Genomic DNA, 17,944 nt, shown 5'->3' on the forward strand with positions numbered 1-17,944 from the left:
GTCTCGTTCGCTCTCGATCAGTTCAGTGTCAGACCAAGCGTAGCTGTCCAGGAAGGATTGGCAGGCAGCAGTGTGCGGTGGAACATGAGCAGTAGCTGTCTTTTTTGTAGCCAGCCGCTAACATCGCAAATGAAAATACTCTGTTTGTGCCTCGGCAAATTGTCTCCTACACAGCACTGTTTTGGATGGCACTAGGGCCAAGTCAGGAACTTGAACTGGGTCTCACCCATCCAAAAACTTGGTGTGCTTTCTGGTAGATATTTTTTTGGCACAGAGCATTTTTTTTCTTGCAGATATTATTTCTCATTTCATGTTCTGCCTTTGTCTTTCTTGTGCGTGAGGAACCATAGATGGCATCAGGTTACCTCCTCTTGTCCTTTCCAACTTCCAAGCATGCGTTGAGACTTTCATAATGAGATCAGTGTGGTTTATCTGGGTTCCGTTTGATAATGTGTAATTAAGCCGAGGGGAGGAGGATATTGAGGAAATTGTCTCAATCATACTTGTTGTAGGGTTTAAGTGTTGGTCAAATCCAAATACTTTTGCCTGCTGCCTTAAGAAAATCTTCTGTGGGCGCTCGGGGTCAAAAGGTCCTCTACTATATCCCTGTCTACTTGTTGTTTGGGTTTGATTTGTACCTGTTGGGTCTTTAAGGGCTTTGGTTGGTATGTGAGGTGTGTGTGTGTGTGTGTGTGTGTGTGTGTGCGGGGGTGTGGGGAGATGGGGAGATCAATAGTGCCTCTCTCCAAGTGGGTCTTGGGTTACTGCGGGTCATTGGCGTCTTGGTCAGTCCAGGCCAGACACGAGGCTCGGGTAGCCGACGGAGATCCGTCTCCACAGGGCTATGTGGTGGGTTGGTCTGGACTGGAGCCAGGCTTGGATCACACACACACACACACACACACACACACACACACACACACACACACACACACACACACACACAGATAACAAGAAAAAGAAGAAAGTGCATTGACACCAGTAAAACATCACCACATTTTTGTAATCAGAAAACAACTTTAAATGCTTTCCGCATTGGTCTCCATTTTCTCCTAATTTTCTTATTAAAGTTATTGTCTTTATTAGTGCTGAAGTTTGAGTTGGACTCCGATACAAGTGCCTGTTGTTTACGAAGGGCTTTGTAGGCATTTTTATTGCACACTAATGCCATCTTGATTTATCTGGCTTGACAAGAAAATAACACTGAAAGCCGAAATGCTCAACTTAAATTATAATGTTTCGGGGTGGGTGCAGATTTCCTTTGTGTCCTCCTTTTCAGAAATCCTGCACATTTCCCGAAGATTGTAAACCTTATTAAAAGCTCATGTGCCGCCCCAGAAAGAAGACGTGGTTCTACTGCTGTAAATAAGCCATCTGGACACTACATTAAGGCTTGGTCATCAATTATTAGATGTCCATGTAATATGTTGCTTTGATGGTTTATATGAAGGTACAAAAGTCTCCCTTTAAATTGCAACAGAAAATGAAATTTTGGGCCACCACTACACTGGAATGTCAGAGCTCATTATTGGACACTACAGGAGTGCCACACCATCATCTACCAATCTGCCACTGTGTGTGTGTGTGTGTGTGTGTGTGTGTGTGTGTGTGTGTGTGTGTGTGTGTGGTGTGTGTGTGTGTGTGTTGAGCCACCCCTGTTTTCTTTTTTGTCTTATTCTTATTGTGTGTGTGTGTGTCACTGGCTCTCGGAAACTTTTCTTCAGGCTCACGGCTGTCACAGCTCATTGGTTCCTAGAAAACTCCACAGAGCTATCCATTTCCTCTCCTCATGCTCATTGTTCTCCGACTCTTCTGTCTTGTTTTAATGTCACACAGCCCTTACCCTCTGATTTGTAGGCCACACAAGTTAAGTGCTAGCGGTCAGTGCAAGGACAGCATGTCCTGTACTACTACTAGTACTGCTACTAAATAATAATAATAATAATAATATTATGGCATGTACTGAGTACTTACTTTCTCCTACCACACTGGCAACCTGCCCCAAGTGTGTGTGTCTGTGCCTGTTCCACATGTGTGTGTGTGTGCCACCACGTGTGTCAATGTGTGTGCTGTGCTCTCAGCTTGCAGCTCACGGGCCAGTGGCTGGCGAGAGTCATTCTGCTCTGCACGGAGACAATCTGTGGATTACACAGGGATTGCGTATGGGACTGGGACTGCTCGCTCAGCACATTACCCATGGTGCCTCCTGCCCTCTGCCCCTGCCGTAGAGTGGAGGGGTCTGATGAGCTGGGCTGGGCTGGGGTTGGCTGGGGTGTGGTGGGGTGGTGTGGGGTGTGGCGCGGGCTGGCTGGCTGGCTGTGTTTGGATTGATGAGACTGGGCGGCCGATGCAGTGTGGAGTGGATTGTTGCAGTGGCCTGGCCTGGGCTGGGTTTGGTGGGGGGGGGGGGGGGGGCGCGTGTTTGAGCTGATCAGGCTGGGCTGTGGTTGCGGTGTGATGTGGTGTGGTGTGGTGGGCTGTGTTGGACTGGAGAGCGTGGGGTTGGCCGTGTTTAGACTGATAAGGCCGGGCTGTGACTGCGGTGTGCAGTGTCACCTCCAGCCCTCTCCTCTCTGTCTCGTGTGCCACTCGTCCACAAAGGGCCATTCATCGGCGCCTTTATCTGATGCTGCAGAAAACACAGAGGCTTCTGTGGCCATGTGCTGTGTGTTGTTCGTCCAGGAGAGCATGGAGGGGAGAATCACCTGAGGCACACACATGTGGGCGTTTGCATGCATTTACACACACACACACACACACACACACACACACACACACACACACACACACACACACACACACACACACACACACACACACACACACACACATACAGTATACACACACACACTTGGATTGAGTCTTTGTTTCTTCTGTGTCTATTTATTCAGCAACTAGTAAAGGAAGCACCAGGCACCAGGAACATCACACTGGGAGGATAAAAGGCTGCTGCTGCTCCTGTTGTTTCTATTGGGTTGTGTGTGTGTGTGTGCCTGTGAGCGTGTGTGTGAGCGTGAGCATGTGTGTGTGCCCGTGTTTGCCTGTGTTTGCCTGTGTGTGTGTGTGTGTGTGTGAGAGAGAGCGCGTGTGTGTGTGTGTGTGTCTGTGTCCGCCTGCATGGAGAGGTTTATGGTAGACACCCCTGCTCTGTGATGACCCCTTTCACACCCCAGGCCCCCCCCTTCTAGCCCTTTCTACCCTGGCAGCCCTTGCCTCCTGTTTCACAGTTCATAAATGCACACTCACACTCACACTCTCTCACACACACACACACACACACACAGACACACACACACACTCTCACACTCACACACACTCGCACACACATACTCATACACACAGTAGAGCTTCTGCTCTGTGCCGCTAGAGACCTGCCAGTGAGTGTGAGGTCTTCATCGCTTTCATTCGCCGCTTCTCACACACACGGGCCAGCCAAGGGCAGAACCACACACGCACATTAATGCCTGGCCTACCCGCTGGCTATCGCGCCATGGTGCCAAGAGGGTCCTTCCTGGCAGTGCCACCTGAAACAAGGGACGTCTTTCTACCTCCACCCTCCTACCCCACCACAACCACCACCGCCACCACGCTGCTACCCCAGAGGAGCCCAGTACCGCACAACACAACTCCACGCCACACAACGCCACGCCACACAACACAACTCCACGCCACACAACTCCACGCTGCACAACACAACGCCACGCTGCACAACACAACACAACGCCGCACAACACAACACAACGCCGCGCAACACAACACAACGTCGCGCAACACAACACAACGTCGCGCAACACAACACAACGTCGCACAACACAACACAACGTCGCGCAACACAACGTCACGCAACACAACGTCGCACAACACAACGCCGCACAACACAACTGCCATTGAAACAGAACAATGGAAATGGATAGTGGCAAGCCGGTTACGGTGCATTAGCGCCGGTCAAACAAGCCCACACGCGACGGCCGAGATGGGCGGACCGCACCGGACGGCACTTCTTAATTTCAAAACGTCACACAGACCAGCTGTGGTGGACGAGAGGGCCGGCTGAATGGCGGAGGGGGTAAAGGGAGAGCGTGGGGGTGCGTTTGCTAATGACTGACTGTTCAAACATAACAGGGCCACACAATGGCCCTCTGTCTTTGTGGGTGGGGGGAGGCTGGGGGTCCCCAAGGGATTTCCTGCTCTTCAGAGGGCTGGGGGGGGGGGGGGGTCTGCTGAGCAGAGGGATGGGGTTGGGAGGTGTGGGTGGTGGTGGTGGTGACTCAGATCCGCCGCTCCCCTCTTCTCGGAAGCACGTTGATCCGGCGGTGGTCGACTTTAATTGCTTCATTAACGCTGGCCGAGCTCTTCCTTCTGTCACCGCCAGCCCTCCCTGTCGCTTTGGCACTGGCCATTGTGCAAAGAGCACTCTTAAAGAAGAAGGACTGGGAGACTTGGCATCACCACACTCGGACAAAATTAATGAGCTTGATCACCCCCACACCCTTTACCATCGCAGCCCAAGGCCCCAAACACATGGACACATGTCGCGCCCCCCCCCCCCCCCCCCCCTTGTCCTTGTGACCCCTCCCTGCTATGTAAGCTTTGATATTAATGGAGAGAGCAAGTCCGCCACATGTGTCCAGCTTACCCCTCACCCACAATTACCTCAGTGGGGCGGAACCGTCCTGGCATGTCATCTGTGAGGCTCTGTGCGGACTCTCTGGGCTAGGACTGTCTCCCACACGCACTGGACAACAAAAGCTTCTGTCCATTTGGGATGTATGTGTGTGTGTGACAGAGAGAGTGAGTGAAAGAGAGAGTGAGGCAAATCTGTGTGTGTGTGTGTGGGGGGGGGGGGTAGGGGGGTGGAGTGTAATGTTAGGTTAGGGTCGGAACTTCTCTTATTGACGTCTCTGTCCAACTCAACCTCATCTCCACCCCTCCTCACCCCCCCCCCCCCCCCCTCCACCGCCCCCCAACCCCCCCCACCCCCATCAGCCCTTCAGTTTGGAGACTCCAAGCCCACATAAGTGTAGCCTTCATTGGCCAACGTCATTAAAAATGGCTGACTGTGGTGGAAAATTAACCAGGCAATAACAGTCTTGCCCTCCTCCTGTGTATTCATTTTTCTCTCTCTCTCTCTCTCTCTCTCTCTCTCCCTTTCTCTATCACACGTACACACACACACACACACGCACACACTCCCCCCTCTCTCTGTCATACCACACACACCTCCCTTGCTGGCAGTCTGTGCAAACAGAGCTCGTCCATATCACTGCACATCTCCCCAACTCCACACGCGTCAGCACACACATAGTAATATCCACCCAGAGAGCACACTTTCTAATATCCATCTCTCTCTCTCTGGCTCTCATGTCCTCTCTCTAGTATTCCTTCTCTCTCTTCCCACTCGCTTTCCTCTTGCCTCATTTTTCCTCTCTGTGCTTTCTCTCTCTCTCTCTCTCTCTTTCCCTCTCTTTCCCTCCGTCTCTCCTCTCCTCCCTTTCCTCCCTGCTCATCCAGTCCGTCCTCCTAGGCCTGAGGCACTGCCAAGCCCCAGCGCTGCCAAGCCCCAGTGTTATCTTTGAACCGACTTCACTCAGACGTGTCCGTGGCACAGCCGTGCCTGCACCCAGAAACGCTCGCTCGCCTGCGCTCGAGCCCTCCGCACCACACCACACCGCACCACACCACACCACAACCGCACCGCACCACACCACCCGTCTGCTGTCCGGGCCTTTCATTTTCCACTCACTCTCGCTCACCGGGAAACGGAGCCTTTTATCACAGACCCGGGCTCTGCCATGCCCCTTTCTTCCTCCTCTCCTTTCCTCTCTCTCTTCTCTTCTCTTCTCTTCTCTTCTCTTCTCTTCTCTTCTCTTCTCTTCTCTTCTCTTCTCTTCTCTTCTCTCTTCTCTTCTCTTCTCTTCTTCTCTTCTCTTCTCTTCTCTTCTCCATTCCTTCGTTTTCACGCTCTCCATCATCCCCTCTCTCCTCTGTGGTCCTGTCCCTCCACCTTCCCCTCCTTTCCTCTCGTCTCCTCTCGTCTCCTCTCCTCTCCTCTCCTCTCCTCTCCTCTCCTCTCCTCTCCTCTCCTCTTGGCACGTCTGGGCAGCGCTGGCTCGTGTCCAGTGTGTGGTCTGGGGGTGTTGACAGGCGCTCCTCCTTCATGTTTTCATAACCTCTGGTCCTGATGGACGCGAAGAGCAGGACAGGGAGGCGAAGACGAGGACGAGGAGGACGAGGCAGCGGCGTGCAGCTCTCGTTGGCACAGAGACGCAGGCATGCGTGACGTACGTGTGTGTGTGTGTGTTGGGGGGGGGGGGGCTGTGAGAAGTGAGGCTGTGACTTGCTTATACACACACACACACACACACACACACACACACACACACACAGAGAGAAAGATAAGGACGAGTAGGAAGAGTGTGTATGTATCAGCTTGTGTCTTTATCTGTGAGAGACACAAATGGCATTGAATTGAATAGATGCATTTTGATAGATTCATATCCCCACACATATCCACACACACTCACACTGTGCTTGTTCCCTGGCCTCAAGGAATAGCTCCTGTGAGGGGGGCAGAGTGTGGGGTTAATTATGGGATGCACCAGAATAGGACTGGCACACGGCACACGGCACACACACACGGCACACATACAGCACACGCACACGGCACACACACAGCACAGATGGGGAGATTGGCTGCCCTGCACTCTGACGGTTTGTCACTCTTGTCATAAGGCAGCCCGGACTGGACTGTCACTTGTCGGGTGTCGCGCAGCAGGCTTCAGCAGACAGCAGACAGGAGATGGGATGGAGAGAGAGAGAGAGAGAGAGAGAGAAAGCGGGGGGTGGGGGGGACATGACCCACTCCTGCAGAGGTCAGCACTCAGTCTGCCATGAGTAGAACCAGCTGAGCTTGATGGGTGATTAATAGAAGGAGAAATGAGGGAGGGAGAGAGTGAGAGAGAAAGAGAGGGAGAGGGACTAGGATGATGAAGTATTGGCATCTCCACTGCTAACCACTGTAACCGGGAGCGACTGTAACCGCGGCGACCATGCCTGCCCAGGGGTTGGGGGTGGGGCTGACATGTTCCAGATGTGGCGGTTTCTGAAGGAGGGTGGTTGATCGAGAGAGAGGGAGAGGGAAAAAGAGACAGAGAGCTGGGAATTAGACCTGCGTTTCTGGGCGAGGGTGCTCCTAGACGGCATAAATCCGACTGCTGTCATTATTTAAGTAAACAGGCTTAATTGGGCTGCTAAGGTTTCCAGGCTAGACGTCTCCTGGGAGAGGAAATGACCAGCAGCACCTCGGCCTCTTCTCCTCTCCTCTCCTCTCTTCTCCTTCACTTCTCTCTTTCGCCCTCCTCGCTCTTGTGACTTTGATTATTTTCAGTGAGAGATTGGAGCATCGCTGTAGAGCATCCCATAATGGCCTCTGCTCAAACACATGGAGACGCGGTGGCCTAGCCAGGCTCTGGATGTCGTTTAACAGCAACAGTCTCTGTGTGACTGACGAGTGCTTTTGTTTCCGCGCCGGTCACATACCAGACAGATAAGCTCAGTGTTGCTCTTTCGCCGTCAGAGCGCCAGGTGCCATGTCTAGATGGACTCTGGGGAGGACGGAGCGCGGCAAATGGAGGAATTAGGGGCTCAGCCTGGTCACATGTGGTCAGAGCCGTAAGAGCCGCCGATGAAGTGCTGGTGGAGGCAAAGGGGTGGTGAGGTAGTGGGGTTGTGGAGGGGAGAAAAGGGGCTTTGTAGATGGTGTGGGTTCTGTGTTGTCTTGTGTTGTCTTGCGTTGTTGTGTTGTCTTGTGTTGTTGTGTTGTCTTGTGTTGTTGTCTTGAGGTGTTGTGTTGTCTTGTCTTGTCTTGTGTTGTTGTGTTGTGTTGTGTTGTGTTGTGTTATCAGAGTGAAGCAAGTGGAGCCACGACTAAACCAACACTTCATTCCCAGACAGAGAACACCGTTTTCATTCAGCTCCTGTTTACATACACAATCACATCTGCTAAGCCGTCATGTTGGAACCATGTCTTTGTTTAGGCAGACAGAATACAAGGAAGCTTAGATAGACACAAAGGGAGAGGAGATTGACCGAGGTGGACCGGGAACTCTTTCTGTCGGAGCATCTGTGGAAGCCTGCACCATGCTGATGGCCTTTCTCCTTTTTATGCCCTGAAAATAGCCCCCCCGTGCTATTGTTGGCCCACACAAAGATCAGCTATTTATTGAATGAGTCAAAGCTCAGTCACGCGCACACACACACACATATACATACACACCGATCTTTGTCACACAAACACTGAGGCGCACACACACACACACACACACACATGCACAAACATGCTTAGGCCCTCCACAAAGTCACTTGGGAGGTCTGGAAGTAATTAATGGTCAGGTTTGTGTTGTCCCTGCCAAGGTGAGAGCCACCACACAGAAGCTGTGTGTGTGTGTGTGTGTGTGTGTGTGTGTGTGTGTGTGTGTGTGTGTGTGTGTGTGTGTGGAAAGAGAGGGGAGGTCTCTGTGAGGTCTCTGTGAGGTAAAAGACAGCAGGCCTTGAGGCCCACAGGATCTTCCCTTTCCAGTTTTAAATGGTGCCAGCAGACCAGCACACCGCCGCTGTAGCTTAACCAGCCTGCTCTAATGTTTAAAACCCCCATACTTTTTTTATCTGATGTTTGTGTATATATGGGTTTTTGGTAGAGGGTTGTCTTTTTAAAAGCCTCAGTTTAAGCCATTTTGCCTGTTATTTTTGCTTTCTTTTATACCGTCCCTGTGTTGGTTGGTGGGGGGTGGTTGTTCTGTCAGGTTAGTTTGGGGGTGTTTGTTTTCTCAGGCCACCACCTGGCTGCGCTCCGCTCTGCTGTAGGTTGTGGCCGGGAGACACCGCCACCCAGCCAGCCTGCCTTCCCAGACCACCTGTGATGGCTTTTCAGTCCACTTGTAGCTCTCAGCGGCTGAAGTAGCTACCACGTTTCTAAGAACGGTGTTTTCATTCAGCTCTGGCTGTTCTCGGGGGGCGAGGGGGGGGGGGGTCTACTTCCTCCATATGTTCTTCTGTGTCGTTCCGTGTTATACTGGACTCAATTAAAAACCACGGTAACCAGTACCCACCTTTTCTTATGTTGTTTTCAGGTCAGTTAAACACCAGTCATTGCTAATGATTAACACCCAGAGAAAAAAAATCAGGTCTTGTTTTTGTTTTCTGTGCTGCATAGGATTTCCTAATTGTATTGGCTTTGTTGTGAGATGGAAAGGTCCTCTTGTCCTTTCCCGCATCGGGTCACTTGCGTATTGTCTCGTTTACAGTGTGTGAATAGCGAAGAGGGGCCAATCCTGTCAGTTTTTCTCACAACTTAATCCGCAAATCCTGCTAATCCCCCCTGCAGCCCCCCCAGAGCGCTTGGCCCTGGGAGGGTGCGGAGCCGTGCTCTTTGTCTTGTCAAATTGAATTGTGGCGCTTCACCTCTCCAGCGGCCGCACCATGACCGCGCTTTTGCTGCGCTGTGATGACGCCGGGCACGGACCGAGAGGGCACTCGTCCCCCTCACCCACCATTGTCTCACATACACACACACACACACACACTCACACACTGAGCACACACTCACACACTAAGCACACACTCAACACACTGAGCACACATTTCGGCTTATGCACAGGAAGTAAGGCGATACAGTCAGCATCTGACGTGTGCACACTCACACTCACACACACACACACACACTGTTTCTTGCTAACCAACTAACACACACACACACACAAACACTAGTTGATGCATGCCCACACTCCCTCTTCCTTCCTGTTGTCACTATTCTAGACTCTTGTTAGTAAGATGAGATGATCTCCGGGAATCTGACACCCAGAATCAGACAACAACAACAACAGTTTGTGTGTGTGTGTGTGTGTGTGTGTGTGTGTGTGTGTAGGGAGGCACTAATAGCGCTGCACACCTATGTTGCCCCACTCCTTCCTCTCCTTCTCTCATATCACTGTGGGTTCCTCCCCCTCTTTTATGTGGTGTGGTCAGGACGCTGTTTGTTCCCCAACAGGCCAACTGTGGGCAGGGCCGCATAGCCCAGGTGTGTGCATGGCACGGAGCACAGGTATTTTGGCACAGTCAGGTGAAATGGATATTTGAAAAGGAAGTGTGTGTTTGTGTGTGTGTGTGTGTGAAGACCATTCCAGTCATACTAAAAAAACACTGGGGAAAAAACTCTTCACTCTTTTCTGTCTGACTTTCATTCCTGCTCTGTTTTTTAGTGCACACACACAAAAAGACTCCCTCTCTTGCACACACACACACACACACACACACACACACACATACACACACACACACACACACAGAGAGAGATATATATATATATATATATATATATATATATATATATATATATATATATATATATATATATATATATATATATATATATATATATATATATATATATAACACACACACACACACACATTCAAACATTTTCTTGTGCTCACAAACACGTATTCACAAGGTGAGTGTGCAGGTGGGGCCTTATCACGGTCATCAGCTCTCGGCTCAGCCTCGTCGTCATGGCGGCTTGCTATGAAAGGCTGGTGCCGCCATGCCTGACTGGCAATGCATTGTGGGAAGAGGAGCCCATGGGGTGCCTGTGACATGCCACCTGCTTTTGACTTTTTGTCTTCATCTTTTTTTTTTGTGATGCAAAATTCATCCTGTGGTTTATGCAAAAAGGCCCAGAAAATGCAGGCAGTTTATAAGCAGGGGAAGGCCGTTGGCAATTTTGTGCCATATCTCATTACGGCACTTGAATGCAGTGGCCTGATGGTTATTACATTTTTTTAAATCCATCTGTGGGATATTTATGTAAAAGCCTCACTCTGGTGGCTTTGGGACTCTCTCTCGCCGACTTGTGTCATTTTAGTTTCATGAGTTGAAGTAGGCCCAGGACATTTATGAGGGCCTGTGATCATTTCTGATTTGGAAATGGCGGCGGTTTCCCTGGTGATGGCGGCCCTGCTCTTTAATGCATGTATGACAAATGCAGCCCTCCTTCATGTGGCCCAGGGTGACATAACTGCTCAGTGATTTAGAGAAAAAGGGCTCTAATTTAGTCCTGCAAAAAGCCACATGTGTGTGTGTGTGTGTGTGTGTTGAACAGAGGAGAGCAGGCCAGCCCCATTGAGTCACACACAGACACACACTCTCTCTTCTCCTCTTCTTCTCTCTCTCTCTATCTCATGCTCTCTTTCTCTCTCTCTCTCTCTCTCTCTCTCTCTATCTCTCTTGTTCTCTATCTCCCTCTCTCTCATGCACATGTGTGTGTTCTTTTCTTTTTTCGCTCTCTGTGTGTAGAGCCAGGGCAGCTGGTTTTAAAGTGCCCCCCTGATCTCTAAAAAAAGGAAGAGGAGCGGTCGCTCCCTCGCTCACTCCCAGTCCAGCCCAGTCCAGTCCAGCCCAGCCCAGCCCAGCTCAGCCAGTCCAAAGCAAGCAGAGAATTCAGAAGCTCTTAAAATGCCAAAGCCCCAAACAGCAGGACACACACGTGCTCACAGGCACACTACACACACACACACAGACACACTCACACACACAGGGTTTTCCCAGAAAAACCAATGTGTTATTTATAATCCCAGTACGTCAGTGTGTGGTAGGCTGAAAAAGAGTGGGTTGAATAAGAGTGTGTGTGTGTGTGTGTGTGTGTGTGTGTGTGTGTATATATGTGTGTGTGTGTATATATATATGTGTCTGTCTCTCTCTCACTCTCACACACACACACACACACACACACACACACACACACAGAGGCGTCTAAGGGAAGATGTGGAGGATGTAAACGTGTGAATGGGTTCTGAATGAGACTGGGTCCTTTCTCTGGGCAGGCAGGAGTTTGGGCCTGTGGGGGGCGCTTCTCAGAACCCCCCGACAGTGAGGGAAGCTCTGCAGCGCAGCCAGCGACACGGAGGCTGACTTAGACGGAGGAAATAGCCCTTCTTTTGTTATGGAAGACACCCGAGAATGAAGGAGAGAGAAAGAGAGAGCGAGAGGGAGAGAGAGAGAGAGAGAGAGAGAGAGAGAGGGACTTAGAGGGGTGTGTATAGGGGAGGGAGTGAGAGAAGGAAAGAGCGTAGTGGAGCAGCGAAGGAAAAGCGACCGTGCGGAAGAAAAGAGCGAAGCCAAGAGAAAGAGGCCATTAATTTAGTGAAGCGGGGAGTGTTTTTGAAGGTTAGTGTGTTTTTGAGCCAGGCCCTCTTGGGTTGAGTGATGCCTTTGTGTGGCGTCCAGCACACCCCAGGAGCCTCCTCCTCTCTCTCTATCTCTCTCTCTCTCTCTCCCTCTCCTCCTTCATAGTCCCCCTCTCCCACTCCGTCACTCATTAACTGGGCTCCACAGAAGAGGGGTCCTCAGCTTCATTCTCACTCTGTAACGGACACGATTTACTGCCACTCATACCACAGCTCACTCTCCGCTTCTGGACACATGCACATACACAGACAGGCAAGCACAGAGAGATTGAGGGGGGAGAGAGAGAGAGATGGAGGGGGGGAAGAAAGAGGGAAGGAGAGAGAAGCCAGTCCTGTCACACTTGCACCAACACACCCTCCCTGTCGTTTAATTGAATGTGTGTCTGGCTGGGGCCGCTGTGGAGCCTGTGGTGACTGATGGGACAGCTATTGCCCTAAATGGTGGAAGTTGGAGGCAGAGCACAAAACAGGGAGCAGGGGCCAACAAATCACTGGACAGTCTGCGCTATGAACAACAAGAAGTAAAAAAATAAAAATAAATACACAAACCGTGGTCTTTCACCTTTTAAAGATCTCTGACTTTCAGTGGAGGAATTTGTCCTTTTTTCACTTGTACAATTGGATGACTATCTCACTGATAACCTTTGGAGTGGCTGCAATAGTCACTATAGACACTGTTTTCATCCTGTCATGTACCAAATGGCTTATGTGCAGCACGTTTTCCCCTCTTAACAAAAACACAGTCATGGGTGTCGTGGGTGAAGGAGGAGCAGCAGACGGTGTTCTTGTGGCTCTTCTACTCCTGGCATCGGTCATCTACTTCTCTCTCTCCGTCTCTCTCTCTCTCCGTCTCTCTCTCTCTCCGTCTCTCTCTCTCTCCCTCCCCACCCGTCTCTCTCTCTATCTATCTATCTGTCTATCTGTCTATCTCTCTTTGTCTCTCTCTCCCCACCTATCCCTCCATCTCTCTTTCTGCTTCCTTTGTCCCTAAACTCTGTTCTTCTCTCTGAGTCAGTCCCCCCTCCCCCTTCATTAAATGCCTTCCTTCTCTCACACACTCCCCCTCATTGAATCATTGCATTTTAAGACCAGAAGGTTTTGATGTGCTGCTTATAGTTTGTGGTCACACATGCACAAACACGCACAAACTCACACACGCACACGCACACACACACACACACGGCACCCACACACACACACGGCACACATAAGCACACATGCACTGATGGAAAAAGCCTCTTTTCACTAATGAAATCCAGTCAGATTGATTCTACATATTTATTATTGAATGGCATCAGTGGTGAAGTGCGGTGGCTGAGGAAGAGATGAATCACATGTCCGAGGCCCAGAGCCGGGTGCAGGCGAGGAAATGGATAGTATGTATTAAGGAAATGGAATTTCTCCACTGGTGTCCATGCAAATGGCACGTTGGCATATCCCTCCCAACCAGCCAGTAGAGGGATGGAAAGCTCAGGCCCCGGTGATGAAGGCTGTCTTATCCCCAGAGTGAAAAATGGCACTCATCAGGCAGCTAAAAAAAAGACACTCATCAGACTGCGTTTGAAGTTTTGCTGTCAGCAATCCGATGCCATGCAACCATAGCCTAGCCCAGATACTCTCTCTGAAGGATGGCTTCACAGAAGTTGTTGATTGCACAATGCATGCAATGAAACCTACATGCAATAGAGAAGGAATAATAGAAGCATTTAGTGCAGACCCCCTCATCTTATCTTTGTTGTGGAGTTATTTGAATGGCATGTAGCCTAAATGTCTTTCATGTCATGTTGTGATTGTGTGGGGTCAGTATCTGATCACTGTGTGTGTTTTTCCAGGTGTGTTGGGAAGCACAGAGTGCTCGTGTGGCCGGAACCATTTCACCTGTGCGGTCAGTCCGTTTGGAGAGTGTACCTGCATTCCTGCTCAGTGGCAGTGCGACGGGGACAATGACTGCGGAGACCACAGCGATGAGGACGGCTGCAGTGAGTGTACACACACACACGCAAACACACACACAGCCCCTCATCTGATGTGTTATGTTCCTATTCCACTAATGAATTACTGCAGTATTTATCTGCACTGTTATGGCACAGTATCAGTGGACGCATAATTAATGAGTCATGCAGTAAAAACTTAAAGAAAAGGTCAAACTATGAAAACACTTAATAACCGGTTCAGCAGTGTTATGCACCATTTCCTTACCTCTAAAGTTACCTTGTTGCTATTAACACTGCTGTTCACACAGTGCCTGGGGTTATTGAATCAATCAGTAAATGATTTCATTGAAACCAGATGGCATAATTTGTCCCAATCAGCCAAACATTAAATCAGTAAATGTGTGCCCTGGATTTGACTGTGAAATGGAGCCTGGCTGCAAACGGTTTCTGAGCCCCGTAACGCAAACACAGAGTGCTCTCTTTCTCTCGCCACGTCGGTCAGCCGGCCGGCCGCTCGCGCCGCTCCATCCAACGCCTCAGTGAGCGCTGGCCTCGCTTCGGCTGGGTTCATGGACTAGTGGCACCAGCAGCAGAGAGTGTGTGTCTTTGTGTGTGTCTTTGTGTGTGTGTGTGTGTGTGTGTGAGTGATTCACGGCAGCATAAGATGAATGCGAGGGCTGAGCCTTGGCTGCTGGCACATGAAAAAGCACACAAACACAGAGGCACAATGCATGAGCTCTGCAGCGCCAGGATCTGGTTACCCTCAGAGCAGTGTGGGACAGGGCAGCCGTCCTGAGAGAGAGGGAGGGAGATGGAGAATGGGAGAGAGAGAGAGGGGGAGAGAGAGGGGGAGAGAGAGGGGGAGAGAGAGGGAGAGAGAGGGAGAGAGAGGGAGAGAGAGGGAGAGAGAGGGAGAAAGATGGAGAATGGGAGAGCGAGGGAGAGGGAGAGAGAGGGAGAGGGAGAGAGAGGGAGAGAGAGGGAGAATGGGAGAGAGAGGCATCGACGCGGCTGGGGTGGAGAGAGTGAGCAGTGTCAAGAAAACGGGTCAGCTGTCACTTATACACACTCGCATACCATACATGCAAACACCAAGATGCACATATATATACACACACACAGACACCAAAATACCATGCATGCACACACCTCGAAACACACATTCATTCACACACACACACACACACACACACACACACACACACACACACACACACACACAAATACCATGCATAGATGCTTCTAAACACACACACATACACACAAAGACACACAAAGACACACAGACACGCACACCACATTGCACATAGCCTTACACATGCAAAAAAGTTCTAAAGCAACATCTGACCCCAGCCTTCGGGCAATGTAAAGTGATCCTGCCTTGTGATTAGTTTTTTTTCTTCCTCGTTCTCTTTTTCCCGGGCTTGTTCTACATGGCTGGCAGGGTTGGCGTCACACAGATTAAAGCCATGCTGACCTTTCGGAGGGGCTTGGCTAATGCCGTTAGCATGGTAATGGTGTAATGTCATCTGTGTGAGTGCCACGCGGAGCCCCCAGACAGGGGAAAACCATAAATAAGACTCCTGAAGACTTTCCGTGAAGCCCTCTGCTGACAGACACTCGAGCCAGCTCCATCCATCCAGCCTGTAGCAGTGGAGCTCTCAAAGACAAGGGCTTGTCGCGCATGCAGGCTAATCGCTATTGATCGCGGCGAAAACGAAATTAGTACGGATCTGCGCATTCCTCTATCGATCACGGCATGTAAAATGCCAGGGTTGACGCTGACACACTGACACACACACACACACACACACACACACACACACACACACACACACACACACGGACGATCATGGCTACTCAGGCCGAAGGCACAAGCTTTTCCAATTAGTCCTCGCTACGCAAAACATCTCTCTCTGTGTCAGCCAGCCCCTCCCATTCACATCTGTTTGTCTTAGTTATGGGAGGTTACGCACGCACACACACGCACACATACTCACACACAACAACACTCACATAAACACCCACCCACCCACACATATACAGTACACACACACACACACACACACACACACACACACACACACACACACACAGATAAATGGAGTGGTGATAAGATGCTGGAGTGGGGGACAGGTTGATCACGTGAGCGACTCCTCCATTAAGCCAGATTAAATTAACTCGACCCTTGTCAGAAGGGCCATAAAAAAAAGCTGGTCTCAATTTTACGGTTTTTAATAACACTCTCAAAAAAGGCCGCTTAATTTAATTTGTGGATCATATTTTCTCTCCGATGGAGGTTGGGGATGCACGCGCTGTGTGCATGTGTGCTAGACGGCCTTTCAGAAGAGAAGTGAATCCAGAACGCCCTACACACACACACACACACACACACACACACACACTCAAATACAGACACACCATTACAAATACACACTCACACACCAATACAAATACACACTTACACACCATTACAAATACACACGCACAAACACTCACACACTCGCACACACACACATACAGAGACACACCATTACAAATACACACCGAGTCTATTTGGTCCTTCTTGCTGCGTTCTCAAGTGCATTGTGAAGTGAACCCCCTGAGAAGTGAAGGCCATTTGTATTCATTCATTCATTTCCCCTAAAAGGGCAACAGCCAGCCATAAATATACTGTGCATTGCGGCTGGAGAATAACAATAGCCAATTACAGTAATAAAGTGGGTCTGAGAGGGTGTGTGTGTGTGTGTGTGTTTAGGTGTGTATATCTGCATAAGCTCTTTGATCTTATTAAGTCTTCAGTTCAGAGTATAGTATCTGTGTGTGAGTGTGTGTATGAAATGTAATGTGTTACTGCTGTGTGATGACTTTAATGGGTAGTGTGTGTGTGTTGGGGGGGGGGTGGGTTTTGATGGGCAGACTGCAGAGGCTCAGATTACATTGGAACGTTGTGGTTCTGTGGGTGAAGAGGAGGCAGGATCGGAAGGAGCCAATGAGCAGCCACGTCCTCTGATGAGCCTGGAGGGGCCTCACCTCATAAGCCCTCAGTCCACCAGAACGTCTGGGTTCGGTACACCGTGCCTCACACACGGCCCATCAGAACTTCTGGGTTCGGTACACCGTGCCTTACACACGGCCCACCAGAACTGAATCAGACTCCATTTCTTTTGCGGTCTATGAGCCCCTCGTTCAGAGTCAACCACAGTAATCACAAAGCCAGAGGCACGCGGTGGGAGAGAGGGATGGAGGGAGGGAGGGAGGGATGGAGGGAGGAAGGGAGAGAGGGACACCGAATGTGTGGAAACAGCAGCTGAATGACTCGTCTGGCCACCCCCTCACCCCCCCAGCGGCAGTCCAGAGTCCAGAGCACTGGCGAAGCGAAGCCCACATGTGGCGTCCATCTCATCTTTATGTATGGCTGCTTTCAGGAGGAGGGCGCCATTCGGCCGCCCGGAGGGGGTGTCCATAAATCAGCACGCTGGCTAAAGGGGGAAAAAAAATCTCATCTGGACACCCATGTCCTGATCTCCCCCCTGACCGTGCACGGGATGAGACGAGCTGAAATGACCTCTTTGGAGGGAAATGGTTTTTCAGAAAGAGAGAGAGAGAGGGAGAGAAAAACACACACACACACACACACACACAGTCGGGGAACTTTTCAAAAGCAGAGGGATAAAACCATGCAGAATTGGCTAAAAGTTTTTTTGTGTGGAGGCACAAAGTATGGAGGGTCACACTGTTCAAGGACAGGCAAGTAATTAGGAATGATGA

At 50.4% G+C, this 17,944-nt stretch overlaps 1 protein-coding gene across 3 annotated transcripts in view; it reads left to right on the forward strand.

Moving 5' to 3' along the window:
- Positions 1-17,944, forward strand: part of lrp4 (low density lipoprotein receptor-related protein 4) — an 88,573-nt gene that overhangs the window by 27,415 nt on the left and 43,214 nt on the right. For all 3 annotated transcript variants that reach the window (XM_042061864.1, XM_042061865.1, XM_042061866.1), the window contains exon 2: positions 14,072-14,218. In XM_042061864.1, the coding sequence (XP_041917798.1) occupies positions 14,072-14,218 (147 nt within the window). The remainder of the gene's footprint in view (positions 1-14,071; positions 14,219-17,944) is intronic.

Source organism: Alosa sapidissima, chromosome 14, assembly GCF_018492685.1.
Source record: "Alosa sapidissima isolate fAloSap1 chromosome 14, fAloSap1.pri, whole genome shotgun sequence".
Taxonomy (NCBI): domain Eukaryota; kingdom Metazoa; phylum Chordata; class Actinopteri; order Clupeiformes; family Clupeidae; genus Alosa; species Alosa sapidissima.